Here is a 20,418-nt window from a genome sequence, read left to right as displayed (position 1 = left end):
TTTGAGGTACAGTTATTGGACTTCTCTATTCCTCTGTCTAGAATCACTTGTCTGTTTGAATGCAAAGATTTCAGAAGTAAATGCTGTTGATATTAATGAGAACTAAATAAAAATATATTAACATTTTGCCTTAAATAAGCATTTTTGATAATTTGCATCTTGTACTGATTATGTTCTCTGCATGCAGCAGTCTGAGCCATGTAGGTTAGTCTGTAACAAGTTACTTGTGGAAGAGTTGGAAAAAGCCATTCAAGTCAATTTTTTTCTTTTACTCAATACAGAGATTCTACTTGAACACACCAAGTGAAGTGAAACAAATGTTCTCTTGGCGATTGATTTTACTTTTGAACTAAAGTTATCTTTAGAAAGTGTTTCTTCTAACAGTCATTTGGAATCTGCCTGCCTTATTGGAAGGCAGGTTAAGGTAGATCTGGAAAAATCATGATTGGCAAAATTTGCCTCCCAGCAGATATCAGAATAAAGTCTTCTATCATTACTAAGAAAGATAAATACATTAGGCTTACTGGTATTAATTAATTTTAGGACTAATCATAGTGTATATTTTAGTAATTTTTACTAAAGAATATGGTTGACTTCAAAAAGTTGTAAAAACCTCCAAATAATAATATCGAGCTGTTAATATTTTATAGGCAAACGATTTTTTTTAATTCTTGATTTTTTTTTTCATTTTTATGTTTTCTGATTTTTGGTTTGTTGTAGAGGACTCATTCCACTAATTTAGAATAACCATTCTACTTTTAGAATAATCAGTACATGATAGATTCAGTTCAGCCTTGACCGACTGGCAGTCTCATGCCTGTGGTGAAGCAGTTGGATAGCCATCGCTGTATTCAGTGCTCACAGCAGGCCTTGCAACATTAAATGAGTTGTATGAATTGACCTCAATTCATTACTTAAATTAGAAGTTGCCCTGTGGTCTGTGAATTTTGTCTATTTGCTTTAATAGCTGCTGAGTTTATTAGTTTTAATTTCTGGTTCTTAGCATGTGCAGGCATTGCAGCTCTAATCCAGCATTTTTGGACACCCAGAGTCTCTTAAAGGCATTCAAAAACCAAGTTTAGCTGGGTTTTAAACACAATGTATGTGACTTATTCAAGACCTGTATACAGATAGTCCTCAACTGACAACTGTAATTGAACCAGCCCATTAAGGTTGTAAAGCATGATGGTCATAAAGCAGGTCACCCATGTGACCAACTGATTTTATGATCTTTTTTGCTGCAGTTGACAAGAAACATCACAGTTGTGGTGTTTTATAACTAATTTACTCATCCTGTCCTCCCAGGTAAAAATGTCCTGGAGAATTTCTTCTTCATAAAAATGTATCAGTACATATATTGTACTTGTGTATACAGGTGCTTACATGTATTTATGTACATTATAAGCCACATTCCAAAAAAGGCAGGGATATAACAAAAAATGAATAAATATAAATTATATCAATAACTATTGATTAAAATTCATTGTCTATAAAATAAGGTTCTCCAATTATATCCAATAAAATCAGCAAGCAAGTAATCCAGTTTAGCTGTAATTAATCTTCCTCACATTTGTTTATTTTTAAACAACTATCCTTAGTTATTGTAAGACAATCTCTTCCTCCCATTCAAGGAAAAAAAACTTTGTGTTCTTATGGAAAAATATAGTACTTTGTTCTCCATTTATAATTCATTCTAAGCCCAGTAGAGGGAGCTAAATCAGCACTGAGGAGCAGATATCGAGATGTTCTTGAGTCTGAAAATAGTTTTTTTAGAAAAAGGTTGGAAAGGGACAAGCCAGAGAAAGAAAGCAAAAGAACAATATTGATGATCAAGGCTGAGAAACAGCAAGCTGAGAATAAGCTAAAATGGGTTTAGTTTCAGATAGAAATGCAAAAAGAGACAGTTGAGGTAGAGGACACTACACTGAGTTTTGGGAAGAAAAAGAAGACTGGAAGAGATAGATTGATGTTGTAAAATAGAGGAAAGAGAAGAAGAGCAGTAATTCAGATCAGTCCTCAGGGAAGAACTATTAAAAGACGTACGAGAAAAGTAAAACAGCAGAACACTATCGGTTGTCTCCCATATATCAAAACTCAAGCAACTCAAATATGTTATTAATAACTTACAACTCATATTGAACAACAGCACTGCACTTTCTCAGGGCTGGGTGGCAGGCCCAAACTTGCATACATTCAACCATTCTACATGAAGTAGATTCTCCCAGATGGTCTGAAGAAACATGAAAATAATGGTAAGATGAGAATTAAAGCCTGCAACGAAACGTATGTCTATTACCAGCACCATCTTTTTGTACCATCTTTTTGTATCAACAGCACCATTACAAGTCCCAATAATTTTGCCCACAAGATTAGATATGTCTTCACGTGCTGTTTCTCTAATTGATCTATCCTATTTTCTGCCAGCAGTGCCCCACTGGGATCTATGTAGGACAAACAGGCCACACTTTGCACAAAATAATTAATGGATGTGAGCTTGACATCAGAACTCACAAAAAGGATAAAGTAAAACTGGAACATTTTAATCCTTCAGGACACTCCATTGCAGATTTCAAAATTCTGGAACAAAGAAACGTCATCAACACGATTGAGTAACAGAGTGTACATCAAAAGGGTTCATAATATCTGAGAAGGTTTTAACAAACACATTAAAATTGTTGTTTGATATGGTACTCTAATCTGCCACACGTGTACGGTAATCTGTACGTGCATAACTATCCTGTCTTTCCTCACTTTTTTCCCCATCTGAGTTTAAATCCTACTTCACTTTAGCCATTCTGTGCTATCTGAGCTGTAGTTCATGAAAGCTTGTGCCTTTTAATGAAGATTGTTACTCAGAAAATGTAGCACTTTTGATGTTGTGCTGCCATATCAAATTTCTCCTGTTGCTGAATGTTATTAGGAAGATACGGATCAGAAAGGCAGGATAGAAACACTAGAGAAAGAAAGTGATGTGGTAATGTGAAATATAGTAGAGTGCCGTTAAAAATACAGTGGAAAGTGGAAGTAGGAGGCAAGGGATGGCTGTGGAGTCATTTGTAGAATGCACTCAACCCCGTTGGTCTACATGCAGCTGGAGGCTGCAATTGTTACATTGATGAGCAAAATGCACTCTTGTAAACTTCAATTCTGTGCCTGCGCATACTTTATCACTGTGGCATGGATTTGGTAAAGAAGGAATCTCAACAGCTCCGTTTATTCATTTAGCTATGAGCTAAAAACCACTCTGCTTTAGGCAGCAAGTCCTTGGATAGTTGAGGAGCTGGAAGGCATTATTCTGCTGAGACTGTCCAAGCTGTCACTGTCTTTTGCTTCGGTTTGGCTCTGTTTTCAGCCTCTCTTTCATTCAGCCCCTTCACCAGGCATCCAATTAGAGAGAAATCCCACTGTGTGGGTTGCTCCAAATATTACCCTTGTCAAAAGTCCACGCTAACCCTTGCCCTACTGCAGATGGGCCAGTCCTGCTTCCATCAAGGTCAGAGGAATCTGCAGAGGAGGAGAAGGAATGTGGAGGAGGCGATGTGGCTTGTGCATTTGGAACTGTGAGGGGGGAGTTGGAAAAAGACCTGGACATGGGTCCTAGACTTCATAGGACGGGCATTTTTCCTGCTCTGAAATGGTAATTTCAGACAAGGTTTCAGACAAGGCAGCGCTTAATGCAAAAGCAATTACAGGCAAAACTTGACATGAGTTTTGCAATCCTAAGATATCATCCTTAGTTAAGATAGTGTGTTAATGATTTATTCATTATTTATTAATCACGCTGGTAGGCCACCCACAAAGCAATCCTCAGCAATGTACAGATTAAAAATATTTTTTAAATTAACAGTCAAAACTTCAGCTGAGCCTGCCCGTTCCCTAGCCATCTACCTAATCTGGGACACTAGAATAAATTTCAGAACGGGATCAAGACGGCTCAGAGGACAATGATGCCCAATGCTTAAGCATGAGGACTTTAGCACCAAACTATTCAAGAGCCAGCTTATTAAAATAGTCATGTTGTGACTGAGGAAGATTTCATTGTACTAGAACGTAAATGGATCCTGTATTTCTATGAATAAGCATCTGCATGTCTTTGTACAAAATAAATAAAGATTATTTTTCCATTCAAACATCCAACTATTTTTCTTTTGCTTTTATCTGTTAAAATATTTATTTATTTAGCTTTTTCATTCCACTGTACTATTTTTTATAAATAACACAAGGGAACAAACATATATAATACTCCTTCCTCCTATTTTCCCCACAATATCAACCCTGTGAGGTGAGGTGAGCTGAGAGAGAGTGACTGGCTCAGCTGACTTTTATGCCTAAAGTGGGATTAGAACTTCTGGTTTCTTGCCTGATGCTAGAATATACTTAGTTTTCTTAGAAAGCTTATATCTGTCTTCTTAAACAGTTAAAACAGAGAAAGGAGGAGGATTATGTTAGTTGTCACATAGGTTACAACTATTGTTAGGATGGGGCAAGGATTATGTGTCCCTAAAGATGCTGATAATTTATGTCCTAATGTCAGCAGCCATCATAGCTACGATGAAGGATATTTGGAATTGTAGTACAGCAGCACAGTATCTGCTGATTTCATATGCCTGATTAAGTTATTTTTTGTGCAGAAACAAAATTTCTACATGTGTGTGTATTTGCAGAAACAAAATTTGTACACATGTGTGTGTGTGTGTACACACGCACACACACACACACACACACACACACACACACACACACACACACACTGTACTTGCCTTGAGGTAGACTATTTGTTCATCTGATCCAGAATAGTCTGGTCCAGTTGATAGAACCTCTTCCAAGCAGAGGTTTTCCCCATCATCTGATGTTTTTCATTTGAAATGCCAAGTATCGAACAATTTCAGATTGCAAAGCCTATGTTCTATCAATGAACTGTGGTCCGTCTCCCAAAATAAACATTGCAAATCTGTAGTAATTCTTTCTTACCTATCTTTTATATCTTGCAGATATACCAGTGATCCCTAACTTGGAGGAAGTACAAGAGGAAGACTTTGCCATGCAAGTGGCAGCCCCGCCTAGGTAGAGTAACCCCAGAATTGGTTCTGCTAGTTAGTTGTCTTGTTGGGATCAACTTCTGCCCCACATGGCTGAGTGTTGTATCCTGTGTTATAATAATGGCAAATGAGTTCTTCTGAAGGGAGGAAGTAGCTGCTGTAGTTGCTGAGTAAAGCTAATAAAAGACTTTTTTTATTAGGATCAGCTCCATACTTTAGACTCTAGTGAATGCTAATTTCATTTCTGCTCTAACCCAACCAGTGTTCAGGTGAATAGAGTGCTGACCTATCGTGACTTGGACAATGAACTCATGAAGTACGCTGCATTCCAAACCTTGGTGAGTGCAGTCAGATGGAAATTCAGATTTATTTATATTTCTTCCAGGAAGAAGGTAGCAGCAAGACTTTTCTGTTGATATAAAAGTTGACATTTATTACCTTCTACGCAGTGGTGGGATTCAAATAGGTGAACAACCAATTCTCTGTGTGAATGCCGCTTCCGGAAGTCCATTTTGGGCCTGGGCAACAAAAAATTAGCTACCAGTTCTACCGAACTGGTGCAATCTCACCACTGCTTCTACATGTCCCTTTTTATTCTAATGTAATATATGTATATTCTATCTGTTGTTTTGATAGAGCTCTTGGTCTTAGAAACCAAATTAAATATCTTATTGTCTATGCAACATATTTGATGTTCCTTTTAATCATCTTTGGACATTCCTTAGTTATATAATTCATTTGACAGAATGTCTTTCAAGAAAGATTTAAGAAACTTGGGAGAGAAGACTAGACACTGAATTTTGGAAATTATTGTACTCATCAGAGAGCCTCGCCCAAGAAGCAAACAATTCTCCAAATGTCTGTATGTTCTGATTGCTTTTGAAAGGATTTTCTGAGTGAGATGTTTGGTGCATTTGGTCTGCTTTGCTCCCATTCTAGGTGTACGTGCTTTTCAGAGAAGGAATAGGACTGTCTTGCTATTGTGGGAAAAATGCAGGTGTTGCTACTACTTGCTCTTGGAGCAGATATGATTTTAATGTGTGTTTATAGGATGGAGAGATTGATCTCAAGCTGCTCAGTAAAGTGTTAGCACCAGAACAAGAAGTACGAGAGGTGAGTTCATTCTGAATCTTTTTGCTAGACCTGTTCAGTATCGATTAAATAACGTTTGTTTCACTCCACTGTTTCAGTTCTTCTCAGTTTCCTTTGGAATTTGCCTTATTGGAATCATAGCGTGGTTTTATCACCATGTCTGGACAATCTTTTAACACTTTTATGGCTTTTTTGTTGGGGCCGGGAACCATCATATCAAGCAAGCAGGTAGTACCCACATAAGACTGAAGTCCAAGCAGAGATAAGATTGATCAACTCTGCAAAGAATGATAAAATATTCTCACAACAAATCCCCAAGTGTTTCAATTCTCCTTCCCCTAGCATTTTGATGAAGGGGGGGCCATATGGTTGGACTGAAAGAAGGGAGCCTGTTCCATGAAGTTAGAATTACAGTTGTGCCTGAAGGAGCCCTAAGCTACGTTTGATCTGATTCAACCCAGACATTCCTCCATACTGCATCACTATAGTTCATTGCTTCTTTGCTCTCAGCTTCCTAGTGCCGATTGACCTCTGCTAAATGGAAGAGGATGCTTAGTGATGGTTTGAAATGATGTTCAACAGAGTAGCCAGGGATTCAACAGGACTCCTGATTGGCCAACATGTTCAGAAAACTATCCATTTATTTTCTGAGTTGGCTGCCAATCTAAGGCTCGTCAGGGAGTGATTTTTGTGACATTGGAAAGCTTACTTTCAGATCACTATCAGGTGAACAGGATATAAACTTCATTGTGTATAGGACTGGAGATGAGGAGATGTAAGATTGATGTCAGACTTTCAGACTAGGGAACCAAAGTCATGCAGACTAATACTACTTGTGTTATAAAAATATAAACAGAATCTTGCAAGTCTGAATGTGTTCCCTTTCTTTAAGGACGGTCTTATCTGAGGTGTTTTCTCAGATTACAGTTCTGGCCCTGACTCATATTTCTTTTATTGGACCAGTAGTGGCTCTTCCCCCTGTTCTTCAAGATTATTCCTTCTGCCTATTACAGGGCCTGAAATCCATCAAGACAAGAAATTCAGAATATTGCATTGACACACCAGCAATAATCACAATTAGCTCAGAATGACAGATTATTATGCAGTGGGATGACTATTTTAACAGTATTGCTCCATTCTTGTGGCTGCCTAAACACTGAGGCAAATATTCAAAATTAGAAGACTGTCGGTTGGAGCTTCTGGTCAGTGAGATGAATTCTCATAGATCACAGCCACTATTTCAGCACCTTCTGGCCCTAGCCTGCCTGCTGCATCACACAGTATCCCAGAGGGTAGAACTGAGAAACAGTAACTTTCCTCTCTTGTCTTAAAATATATACTAAGTCAAGTACTTACTCAGAATTAAATCCTGGTTAATAAATGTTTTACCAGCAACTGGTGTAGCATTAAAAAGCAGAAGCTTAAGAGTGAAGGGTCCACCTTGATTGTCACCTGGATTTCCTTGGTTAGACTACAACCTGGAACAGAGACTGGTCACCAGTCTATCCATCCCTCCATATCTGTTGCTACAAAACTTTGTTCTTTCACCATCTTTCTAAAACATAATGTCTCTTAATAAGATACAGCAAAAATAAGTTGTTCTTCCTCTGTTACATTCCAAACATTCATGAGGGCAACAAAGGGACTGGGCCAACAAAGGGACTCTCAGAAGTCAACCTCTTTAGGTCACCTTTCACTGGTAACCCCACTAAGGCAGAATTTCTTTTAACCCATGGAGTGGGAAGATGTGATCTCTGCAGACAAACCCAGCTGAGACGTTCTTCTGACCTGCAAAAAACAAGTGATCCTTCTACCATTATTAGCACTTAGGGATTGGGTCCTTGCTGTAATGTATTTTCCCCCATTTGAACTGTGTCATCATGTTTAGAAACATCTTGCCCCCATTGGTACATGTTTTATATTTGTTATTGTTCTTTGACAGGATGACGTCATCTGGGACTGGAACCATCTCTACACAGAGGTTGCCTCTGAACTTCTAAGTGAATGGGACTCTGGGCAGTCAGAAAAAGAAGAGAACCTTATTTTGAACAAGAACGCTTGAATTTTGATTGTTTGATTGCATAAAAGCACAGTTGTAGAGACATTCCTTTTTAGTATGATTTTTATTTTAGAAATTATTTTTGTCTACACAATGTAATAATAGCTGTTTAAGAAATATATCTAATAGAATTCAAAAGAAGTTTTTCATTGATATTCAGGTTAATTGGTTATATTTTTTATTAACTGGGAAATATTTTTATTAACTGGGAAACTTCAGTAGATAATGTTTTTTCAAGTACTTACATGCCCATTTTAAGATGTTTTTTCCCTTACATACATGTATGCCTCATTTTAAAATGTTATGTTTTATACTCATTGCTATTACAGTTATTCATAAACAAGCCTGGAATATTAAATTGATTTATTACCTTTCCTCACTTAAGTGGTGACTCTAATATATATTCAGATTTGTTTAAATGTACATGAATAATAAATGTGTAAAGAAGAGGCTACACAAACAAAAAGCAACCCAAGTGCACCATATATCACATGAGCTTTTTGAATTTGGAAGTGAACTGGGAGTACCAGTTTCCTGTTCTAAAATATGCTGGGGCTTGACTGCTTTCCCAAGATCATAATTTCTGGATTTATCTATGCTTATCACCAAGCTAACCATACACTTAGCAGTGCTGTGGACAGCGAAAGGGAGCCATCAACATCATCAACTACAAAACCCATGCAACATATTGCCAGTGTAAAAGACAAGGAAATTAAAAACTTTTTCCATTTTGAATAGGACTAGTCTAACTCTCCTCCAAAACTGGAACAGAATATTACAAACTACTGAGCCACCACAATAGTAGGGAAAGTGGCAGGGATGAGCGTATCTTTTCAAGAGATTTGTCTGAATGTGCAAAAGCATCTAAGGAGCCTCCTGTTTCAAATTGCCAAAGTGCTCGTTGCTTTTTTCCATGTTTTCCGGTTCCTTTAGAACAGGGATGGGCAATTAATTTTCCCAAGAGTTCACATGAGAAACTGACTGTCATGGAGGATAGAACCAATAGCTGCATAGGCATGCATGCACACACATATATAAATTGGGGGGGGGGAAATAGCAGTCACCTTCCAATATAAAGCAATACACTTATTTACGTTTGATTTCTAACAGAATAATAGTTGGAAGGGACCTTGGAGGTCTTCTAGTCTTCAAGCAGGAAACCCTATACCAGGGGTCCCCATCCCCAAGCTGTAGCCTGTTCAGAACCCATGTGCGCACAGCTCCATTTGTGTGAGTGGTGGGTGCTCGCACACACAGCTCCATTTCCATGAGTGGCAGGCACTTGTGCTTGTGCTCAAAGCTCCATTGCTGAGAGCGGCAGGCACTCACGCTTGAAGCTCCATTTGCAGAATTCCTCTCAGAAATATTCTTATATCTCCTTGCATGCATGAAATCTCTGCACAGAATCATCACCACCATCAGTATACAGTCTGGGAACTGGGAACTGGTATGGTATACTGGTATACTTAACTGCTGTTAAGGTGCTCTTCAAGAGCTTTGTCATTTTTTTCTCCAAGTATCTCTTGGCAGAGTATTCATTTCTTCAGTCCAAAGCTCTTCCCAAATGGGTGTCTAAAGTTCTGCTCTTGCCACATTAACTATCTTTTAAATTTTGAATTTATATGGGTTAAAATTTGCAGAAAGTTGTGTTTCATTTTGTACCATATACAGATTGTATTTTTTTCTGTTCATGTAGGGATTCAATGATACATATACTTTGAACTATGATGCTTAAATTTAGCAGCAATGGTACCTGAAATATGTGTATTTCACTTTTAATTGCAAGCTGTGGGACTTAGATGGGAAGGATGCTTTCTGTCTTTGATGTTAGGGTCAGATTTGGACCTGTTCTTTTCTCTTGTTGCTTCCTGTCTCTCTGTCTTGCTGTTACTTGCTTTTGTGTTCTAAAACCTGAAGGGATCTTGCCTCTGGGCTGGGTTGATGCAGTGGACCCTAAATCTCCTTAGACTACATGGCCTATATTTCCAGCTACGTTGATTTTCCCTTCTGATGCACACACTTACTTCATTCCAGTCTGAAAACAAAAGATCTCTGATAGTTGGGCAATTGAAATTGAATCAGGAGAAGGAGGTATTTTACTCAATTTCTTAGACATTGTTTCAAGGACATAGGCTTGAGCCAAGGAAAAACAGGAAAGCAAAAAATCCTAAATAGGATCTCCACAAATGATATGTGCAGCATATTTTTCAGTTGCATTCGTCGCAGGGGTCTTCAAACTCGGCCCTTTTATGACTCATGGACTTCAACTCCCAGAATTCCTCAGCCAGCATGCCTGGCTGAGAAATTCTGGGAGTTGAAGTCCATGAGTCATAAAAGGGCCGAGTTTGAAGACCTCTGGTCCATTGAATCCAGCAACTTCCTTTGACTTGATTTTGTCACTCTGTTAATCTCTCTCACTTTATTTCAATCAACTACAATGAAGAAAAGAAGAAAGAGCATGATGGAGCAGGTATATCTGAGACTCTTAATAAGGGTCTTTGTAATTTGCAGCAGATGAAGGATTTTTCTTAGTGTTACTGAAACAATGGTAGCACCAAAGGACTCCCTCTGACAAAATTATAGCACTGAAATAAAGCTTAGGAGAAAACAGTAGTTTTTACAGTGTTCGGTTTTGATACTTAGCTTCCTGGGTTTAGAATTATTATGTTTTAAGTGTATGGATGCTTCCAAATGGAATGATTCCTAGCACTATTAATGAAAAGACACCATGGAGCTATTCTGAAGATGTGGCCTCCTTAACACACTTAACACAGAGGAGGAATGCTGAGGATGCCCAGAATATTCAAGATCTGGCATCAAATCAAGCTTCCTTTATGCAGGTACCTCATCCTGTCCCAGTGCATGGGTGGGGAGAAGCCAGCTCTTCAGTGCGGAAGGCTAGGAGGGAAGGGGCCTGCCAAATTTCAGAGATGTTCCATAGGGCAGGTGCTAGTACACTGCCTAACTACAAGGTGGCAATGTTTAAGGGAAGGGACTAGGAACATGCTTATATTTTGTTTGACAGAGAGAGAAACATTCTACCATTCCACCACCCCAGGCCATAAATGCTTGTTTTGTTCAGAGTTAAACATAGCTGTATAAATAGCATAGGAACAAATTCATCATAGCAAAGTTGGAAAAACTCTTTCCTGAAACTGAAGTGCCACTGTGGGTTGGAAAAAATACTATTTGCGGTCAGCCATTTTGCTTTTTAAAAGCTCAGAAGATAGAAAAAAATATGCAACTGCTAAAAACTGACATTTTGGTAGGGGAGATTTGGGAGAGCACAAAAATAACGATTTTTGGGTAGAAGAAGCTTGAGGGCTGGCAGTTGCCAACCCGAGTTAGAAAAATGGTTTTGATTTGGTGTAAGAAAGCCAGCCGTATTTATTTCTAAAAATTATAGTTTTGCCTCCAAGTCAATTATAAGCAATTATCTCAGTAAAGAATATGTAAAAATGTGAGTTCCACATTCATAATTTCAATTATGGAAATTATGCAAATCAGTAGGAACAAAGAAAGTTGATTTACCCAATTGATCTCCCTCTCCTTGTGACTTCTTTTAAGTCCTACTTTTACCTGTATTTATACCATTTGGAAGGTGGCTAGGAATGATTACTTCCTTTTTCAAATAATTTGATGTTCCAGAATGAGCTGTGCACAATTCTCATATAATCAAATGGAAACAATGAACGTAAATAAGTTCTCAGCTGTATGTTGGAGTGTATCCAGGAGTCACAGGTGAGACAGAGTTGCACAACAAACACTGATTTCTAAGGGATTTCTCTGGAAAGTAATTGCATCTGTTGACAACTACAGAGCACAATTTTTTTTGGTAATTTTTCTGAGTTGCACTGAAGATTTTGTAAAACAATTTTCTTTAAACAATTCTCAAAAATCATCTGTATTAAAACTGTCCTTTTAAATCTAGATGGCAATACATGGAGAGAATGTGGTGCATGCTACTTAATCCATTACAACAATCAATCTCTAAGAAATCAGCTAATTAAGGGTAAAAACATCAGGGGGATTTTCTAAACAACTGTCATAATAAAGTCTCTTGCCACCTGCAAGCCCCAGAAAAGGCCACTTTATAAAATGAGACAAAGAGATTAGAGATCAGTGGAATGACTATGTTAATAACTTGGAAAGACTATGCCAATTCCTCAAGCTGGAGGGTTTCAGGGAAAGCAGAATTAATTCATGGCATATGCTCTCAGCATCTGTTGCTGTGGCCTGCAATGGCAGGATCACAGGGCAAAAGTGCAAGAGGCAAACTTTTGCCTTCCTTTATTTTTCTCTGGCTTGGCGAGGAGCCTGTTTCCATTGGCTGGGCAGGAGAGCAAGTGTGGTGCCCGCTGCATTTAAAGTGCCCTGGAGAAAAATGTGAGTTAGGGAAGGAACTGGTCATTGAATTGGTTTTATATACAGTACTGCACAAATGTCTCTAATTATTTGGAAAGTCATAGGATGTTGTACTTGGTAAATATTGTTTCCCACAACACAGATTAGTTTTCTGAATTGGAGCACTTTTATTTACTTCCCAGAATCCCATAGCAAATTATGCTGAGAATTCCGGGAGTTGAATTCCTACGTGTGGCTGGGAAAGGTTAAACTACAGAGGGTTAAGGAATAAACAAAGTGCATGAAGTACCAGTCCTGAGTTAGTTGTTACTGGGTTATCCCTTCAGAATACCAAGAAGGACAATATAAATAAATTCTTCACCAACTCTGATCTTTACACAACAGCCTTAAATCTAAGAGTTGGTGAGTGATTAGGGGTTTTCAACTCTAATATTTTTGCTCATGACTACATGGTGCAGGAGGTTTGCCAAAGAGTCAAGGTGTGTTGCCACTTATAGACCATGGAATTTGGTTCTGTCATCCTGCTTGATTAATTAGCTGCAAATATATGGCTTGGCAGTCTCTGCTTGCAGCTTTGACTGCATTAATGTAACCTATGGAGTTGCATGGCATCCAGGAATTCTCTACACTAAAAACATTCTACAAACCATTCCCATAGTTTGCAAGTGAACACACTGAAACTCAGATGTTTGGGGACTGCAAATAGCATTTCTGAGTTGACACTGGTCCTATCCCTTTAATAGCCCCAATAGAGAGAATTTTGGCAAAAATGTTGCTATCATTTCAGAAGCAAGGCTTATTTTGATAACAATGCCAAATTGAACCAACCAACACAATTCATTCTCCCCTTTCAATCCTCCATTTGCCTTCCCCTTTTTTGCTACATTGTCTCTATAAGCCTTTTGAATGACCTTTATCGAGGCCCACCTCCTGTCATTTTCAAGACCACTTAATTATCCCTTTATTATTCTGCTTATCATTATTAATTATCACTCTGGATTGGTTTGAGTGCTGACAGCTGACTCTTGTCAATTCTTTCTCTGTTGTTTTAATCCTGCTCCTTATCTGAAATAAATCTGATCCTTTTTCTTTTAATTAAAAGAAATCTAGTCTGTCCTGCCCTCTTCCTTGTGTGAAGAAAAAGCTGATGGCTTTTCCTGATAGACAGAAAATGATCGGCAGACTGTAGGTTAGATAATCTTCCCCAGCTTGACAGTAGGGGTCATCTTGATAGTCGCCATTTGAACCAGGCATTTTGGAGCGGGGTCAAAAAAGTCAAGATGGCAGCTTCAGTCATGTGGTTGTGGCTACTAACACCCCAAGAGGCTTCTGACTAGGATCAGGCCTCTTGTGTGACATAAGATTCCTGCATGCAATCATAGCTATCTACAGGTTAATACTATAGGGTCTTTCACAAATGCAGCTTGCACACAAACAAGGAGAGCAACAAACAAAGTGACTAAACTAGTCGACCAGTGAAATACTGTGGACGTACTATACTTAGACTTCAGTAAGGCATCTGATTAAGTAGACCACAACCTACTTCTTGGTAAGCTAGAAAAAGTTGGAAAAGACAACATCACTACCATATGGATCTGTAGCTGGCTGGCAAACCATACTCAATGAGTAGTCCTCAATGGCACTATATCCACATAGAGAGAAGTAAGCAGTGGGGTATCACAAGATTTCGTCTTAAGCCCAGTACTCTTCAATATCTTCATCAATGATTTAGATGAAGGAACTGAGGGAAAACTCATCAAATTTGCAGATGACACCAACTGGCAGGAGTAGCCAATACCCCAGAAGAAAAACTGAGGATCCAAAAAGATCTTGACAAACTTGAACAATGGGCCCTATCCAACAAAATGAGTTTCAATGTGGAGAAAAGCAAAATTTTACATTTAAGCAGGAAAAATCAAAGGTACAAGTATAGATTGGGCAAGACCTGGCTTAAAAACAGTAACTGTGAGAGGGACCTTGGAGTCCTAATGGATGATCACTTAACCACGAGCCAGCAGTGTGCAGCAGCCACCAAAAAAGCTAATACAATCCTGGGTTGTATAAACAGAGGCATAAAATCAAGATCGCGTGAGGTATTAGTACCGCTTTATAAAACCCTAGTAAGACCACACCTGGAATACTGCAGCCAATTTTGGTCGCCATATCACAAAAAAGATGTTGAGAGTTTGGAAAAAATTCAGAGAAGAGCCACTAAGATGATCCAAGGCCTGGAGACTAAATCATATGAGGAACAACTGCAGGACTTGGGTGTGGCTAGTCTAAAGAAAAGAAATAGGGGTGGCATGATAGCAGTATTCCAGTATTTGAGGGGCTACCACAAAGAAGAGGGGTCACATTATTCACCAAAGCACCAGAGGGAAGGACAAGAAACAAAGGTTGGAAACTGATCAAAGAGAGAAGCATCCTGGAATTAAGGAGAAACTTCCTGACAGTGAGGACAATTAACCAGTGGAACAGTTTGCCTCCAGAAATCGTGGGCGCTCCATCACTGGAGATTTTTAAAAAGAGGCTAGACAGTCACTTGTCTGAGATTGTATAGGTTCTCCTGCTTGAGCAGGGGGCTAGACTAGAAGACCTCTGAGGTCCCTTCCAGCTCTTTTCTATTCAGCTTTTCTAATAACTACTGTGCATTTTTTCTAGTAAAGTGTAGTGTAGTGTAGTATTAGTATAGTACATACACATACACACACTCACGCACACAAACAAACATAACTATTATTTTTTCATTACAAGGTATAAATTAAAATACATGAACAGAAAATAAAATGCAAAATAGCATTTATTAAACAAGATAAGTTTCAAAAGTACAATTAAATTATTTATTTTTATTGCTATAATATACAAACAGGGGAAAAATCTACAGCAGGGGTCCCCAACCCCTGGTCCGTGGACCGGCACCAGTCTGCGGCATTCCAGAAACCGGTCCGTGCAAACAAGCAAAGGCCCATCCGCGAGATGCAGGCAGCACACAAAACGACGCCCTCTCTGGTCCGTGAAAAAGCCTCTCTCCACGGAACTGGTCCCTGGTGCCCAAAAGGTTAGGGGCCTCTGCTCCAGGCAGAGCAGAAGACTAAAAATGGGTAGAAGAGAGCACCATAATATTTATTTTTTATTATTATTATTATTATTATTATTATTATTATTATTATTATTATTATTATTATTATTATTATTATTATTAATTTAATTTGTATACCGCCCTTCTCCCGAAGGACTCAAGGCGGTGAACAGGGCAATACATATTAAAAAACAAGATACAAAAATTAAAAACGATTAAACAACAATGCCCATGAATAAGTTAGAACACATTAAAAAGGTTAAAACAAATTTATAAAACCCAACCCCATCCCATCAGGCCAGGCCAGCTTGTTCAAAAAGATAGGTTTTGAGATAGAAATGTGCATGCTATTGGTAGGGATTATAAGATCACTATGAAAACATGGCTAATTCACAGGAATATTCTTTCAGATATGTATATTTTTAAATACTCCTTTTTCTTTATAGGCAGGCTTTAAAAACTACAATTTTTATCAGAGTACACATCTCTCTTAAACTGTCATCAAGTTAGCAGTCATCAAAAACTGCAGGCAAAAATTAAAGTTATTTTCTTGCTTATTTTTTTTCTGTTCAGAGTGCTGAACAGAACTGCACATTCTGTACTGTTTAAGTAAACTTTGACATGGACATGATCTTTATTACACTCAAGCAAAAATTGCAAAATAGCTAACAGATGTTATTCATTCTTTTAGATTTCATTTTTTGTCTGACAAATCTAGCAATAAGTATACGCTGTTGTAGGGAGGCACAATGGAAAGGCCACCCTATACAATATGTTATTCTTTTAGGGCATTTAATGCTTTAAAACAGCTGCTTTTCTTTCTTATGATTCCTGTAATTTCTACACCAGAAAAGGACTAAATGAGGGGGATAGCTATTTTGCAAATTATACTGGATAGCCTAATATTATTTTGCCCCATTCAGAAATGCTATTCATACATTTAGCTACCGTATGACAGCACTGAGTAAGCACCTGTGGTGGTGGTGGAAATGGACATTGATTTAGGTGAATTCCTAGGTTGGCATTGAGGTCTCTGTACAAGGGAATCTCTCTCTCTCTCTCTCTCTCTCTCTCTCTCTCTCTCTCTCTCTCTCTCTCTCTCTCTCTCTCTCTCTCTCTCTCTCTCTCTCTCTCTCTCTCTCTGTGTGTGGTGCATTTTGACATTATTAGGGACTAAATGCATGCCTGTTCAGTTGTAAGCATATGACAACCTCCAGATGGATTATCATCTGTTGGACCCCATTATTTTTCCTCTATTGCATCAGGAAAATACTACTTTTTGCTTCCTGTTGGATCCTGCAGATCGCAAAGCTCACTCGTTTCAGGCTTTATTCGCCTGCCTGTCTGGCTTGGGTGCATATGCACCAGCAAGTGGCTGAGGCTGGAAGTTTTTATAGCAATTAAAATGTTTTGCCTGTGAGCTGTTTGGGGTTTTTTGTTTTTTTTGAAGTGAGAATTTTTCAGACTTCAAGGTGTTAACAGCTCCTCTAAATGGTTTTGTGTTTTAATTGCAGCAAATGACTGCAGAGCCATTAAACATGCGCCTCTCTATCTCTGCCGTTGTTTCTAAGCCCTTGCAGTCCTCCTCCTATTTATTCTGTTTAATTCAGTCAGGTAGCTTCAGGGTACTGAAGATCAATACTTTACTTTGATAGAAAAGAGTCAGGTTTGAAATACAGAGATAAAACTGACACATTTTGTATAAATTTAATTAAAAATGCACCTTCAGTGGCTTGTTGCCAGCACAAAGCAAGTCTCTGTCTCCCTCCCTTTTTCCTTTCTTGTCCCTAACAGAAAAACTCAGGATCTGCCTTGCCAATAAAGCCAGCTTATTTGTTGTTTTCCTCCCCTCCTCCTTTTTCTCTTGGAAGTTTCAGCATTTGGGAGATGGCAGGCAAGTGAGATTTTAAAAAGACCTTCTGTTCTCCCACTTTCCTTGATGATGGGGGGGGGAGCACCCCCCATGGGGAATGAGGCTTGATGAGAGATTTTGCTTAAGCTCCCACCAGGCTAGTCTGCGACACTAGTTTTCCGTGTGGCTCTGCCATGGCTCTTCCACAACTTCTGGCTTTGTTAAATAAGGATTTCTTTTCTCCATTAGTAGATCCCATCACGGGCCACATCTCTATTTTCCCTCTCGTCTGCCGATCCTCCACTCCCTATCCTTGCCGCCAGTAAAGACGTTTATCTTGTGTTTTATATTCTGGCCCTTTTCACCCCCTTCCCCTGCCTGTCTCTCTTTCTCAATCCTGTTTGACTTGGTTCATTTTTCACTTGAGTGGCTTTTCTCCAGTCTCCTTCTGCTCCAGCCTCTTCTTGCTCAACACCAATAAAATACGCACAACATAGGTAGGACAAGGTGCCAGGATTCAGTGTGACAAACTGCTCACACATCGCTCAGTAACCATGGCTGTAAATCTTCCTTGCTCACCTACTTCAAGTTGACAATTCGGAGCCAGAAAAGGGCTGATGGAGGCCTTCTCTACCTCCATTTCTAGCAGGAGCCAAAGGACCCTCATGGACCCTACTCCATAGTGGTGCTAGAATCCAGAGCTCGCAGTCCTGCAAAGCTAACCCTTAAGGCCAGTTAGTCCCAAGTTACTTCTTGGCCACACAACAAGGCGGCATAGTATCAGAGACTGGTTCTTAAACTGCAGTACAAAAATATATGAGTTTACTGACCAGGATCAGAATCAAATCAGATATGCTGGAAAAAGTGGGTGTGGAATTTCAGTTGAGATTGATGCAATTCTTCTTTCTTCAGCGTGACGTCATGTTTCAGCCGGGTTTTGCAGAAATGGGTGCCATCAATGATTCTGTTAAGTCTCAGATTGTAATTAGAGAGGCTGGGGAATCTAAAGCTGGGTGGGAGAAGAGGGGAGGATTTCTGTTTAAATGAATACAGTGGTGGGATTCAGCCAGTTTGCACCACTTTGGCAGAACCGGTAGCTAATTTTTTTTTCCCCAGGCCCAGAATGGACTTCCGGAAGCGGCATCCACACAGAGAACCAGTTGTTCATATATTTTAATCCCACCACTAAATGGATATCAACATTGACTCTACGTTCACTGCAGGAATTTGATTAATAAAGGTACAGATGAAGAACGTAAAATAACTTTTGTTGAGAATTTTTTTTTAACTTCATTATGAGGACAAAAATAATGTGAAGTTCTGCAGTGTAAAAAGAATGGGGGGAAAATCTATTAAAATAAATAAAGCATATATAAAGAATGTGGAAAAGCAGTTCGTAATGTAATTACTAATGTAATGTAGTTAATGTAGTATGTAGTTTTCCTGGATTGTAGTGATAAGACATCCGAGGAAATGTCTTGGGACTATTCCGGACCTTTTTCTTAACCCTTTTCTTAATTATTTACATGCACACCACCATTTCTAAGCATGGTGCTGTCCAGAACAGAAGAGAGGTCCCATAGCTACAGATCTTGGGGCTATCTGCCTGTTTCTGTGTGCATTTGCATGTTCAAACCATGTGGGGAGTTTCTTAAAGTGGCCAAGCTGAGCCTTTGATCTGGCATTTAACTGCTTCCTAAGCAGTCACTCTGAATGTCCCTGCCTTGTTCTGCTGATCAATTTCTCACTAAGAGCCCACTCCTAGGTTTTCGTGCCATTTGCAGAGGCTGACAGATCCACTCTCTGAATGTTGCTCACTGCTGGTACTCAAGAATACTTTAGTCTAATCGTGTCGCCTGTTAAAACAAAAAACAAAATGAGCCAACAGAATTATTTGTTTCTTTTAGTTCCAAAACATGGTCTACATATGAACTGTGAAAAAAAAGTATGTTACCAAGCATGTACATAATTATTTCCATTGCTGTTGAATCTTCAGCCTATAAACTTTCCTGTAAGGTTCATCAGCAGGAGCATCCAGGTGGTCCTATTTAATGATCAGCTTACAAGGGAGCTGAATGAGTGGTACTTATGACTGGTCCTTAAAGTTCTGGCCATCACAGCATCCCTGCGGTCACGTGATTGTGATCTGGGCGTTGTTATGTTGTTGCAGGATCCCGCCTTCACGTGATTGTCATTTGTGGCTTTCACTGCTGGTTTCTGACAAGCAAAGTCAGTGGGGATGTTGGCAAGTCATCACAGACCGTGACCACGAGATGTCACATTTGATGTTGTGGGATTCATTTAATGATGGCAATCAGAAGTACTGGAATTGCCACTGCTAAGCAGTGCTGCCATACTTTATGACCACATAGCTTAATTCTAGACATGTTTGCTGTTGTTGAGAACTATCTGCATAGTAGATTCTTTAAGCTAGGGGGAAATGTCTGACAAATAAATAAGGAATGTGATGTGTTTTATCACTTATCTTGTAAGAAACCAATCCCTCCAGGATAAAGGGGTAATTCTGTAGGCTAAGAACAGTCACAGGTGTTTCTCCTATGATACATCAGCGTTTTTTGGTGCCTGAACCTACATGCAAAAGAGTGTGGGAGCCCTCAGTTTCTGAGCTACACCTCTGAGAACCTAGTACCGAAGGAGGTTAATGTGGTGGTGTGCTCTGCGCTTCATATAATACGAATGAACCATAGTATGACAGTGCCTCCGTTTATATCCTTAATCTTGGCAACTGGAAGTTTCCATGCAGATGGAAAAGATGCCAGCTTTTTGTGTGCCACGGGGCTCTCGATTTTGCTTTTGGTAATTGCAGAGACAAGTGGTGAGGTTTTTGTTTTGTTTTCTGTTTTAATGGCAGCTATAATTGAAACAGAATTTGGAATCAGGACCCTGCGGGTAGCACTTGTTGAAAGAAGAA

General features: G+C 39.1%; 1 protein-coding gene across 1 annotated transcript in view; it reads left to right on the top strand.

The window, feature by feature from the left end:
* Positions 1–8,569, top strand: part of IFT43 (intraflagellar transport 43) — a 69,052-nt gene extending 60,483 nt beyond the window's left edge. Inside the window, exons 6-9 of the mRNA XM_081326392.1 lie at positions 4,992–5,064; positions 5,302–5,377; positions 6,090–6,152; positions 8,074–8,569. Of these exons, the coding sequence (XP_081182518.1) occupies positions 4,992–5,064; positions 5,302–5,377; positions 6,090–6,152; positions 8,074–8,193 (332 nt within the window). The 3' untranslated portion in view covers positions 8,194–8,569. The remainder of the gene's footprint in view (positions 1–4,991; positions 5,065–5,301; positions 5,378–6,089; positions 6,153–8,073) is intronic.
* Positions 8,570–20,418: the final 11,849 nt, after the last annotated feature.

Source organism: Vipera berus (assembly GCF_964194415.1).
Source record: "Vipera berus genome assembly, chromosome: 1".
NCBI classification, from domain to species: Eukaryota; Metazoa; Chordata; class Lepidosauria; order Squamata; family Viperidae; genus Vipera; species Vipera berus.
This window is presented reverse-complemented; position numbering and strand designations above follow the sequence as displayed.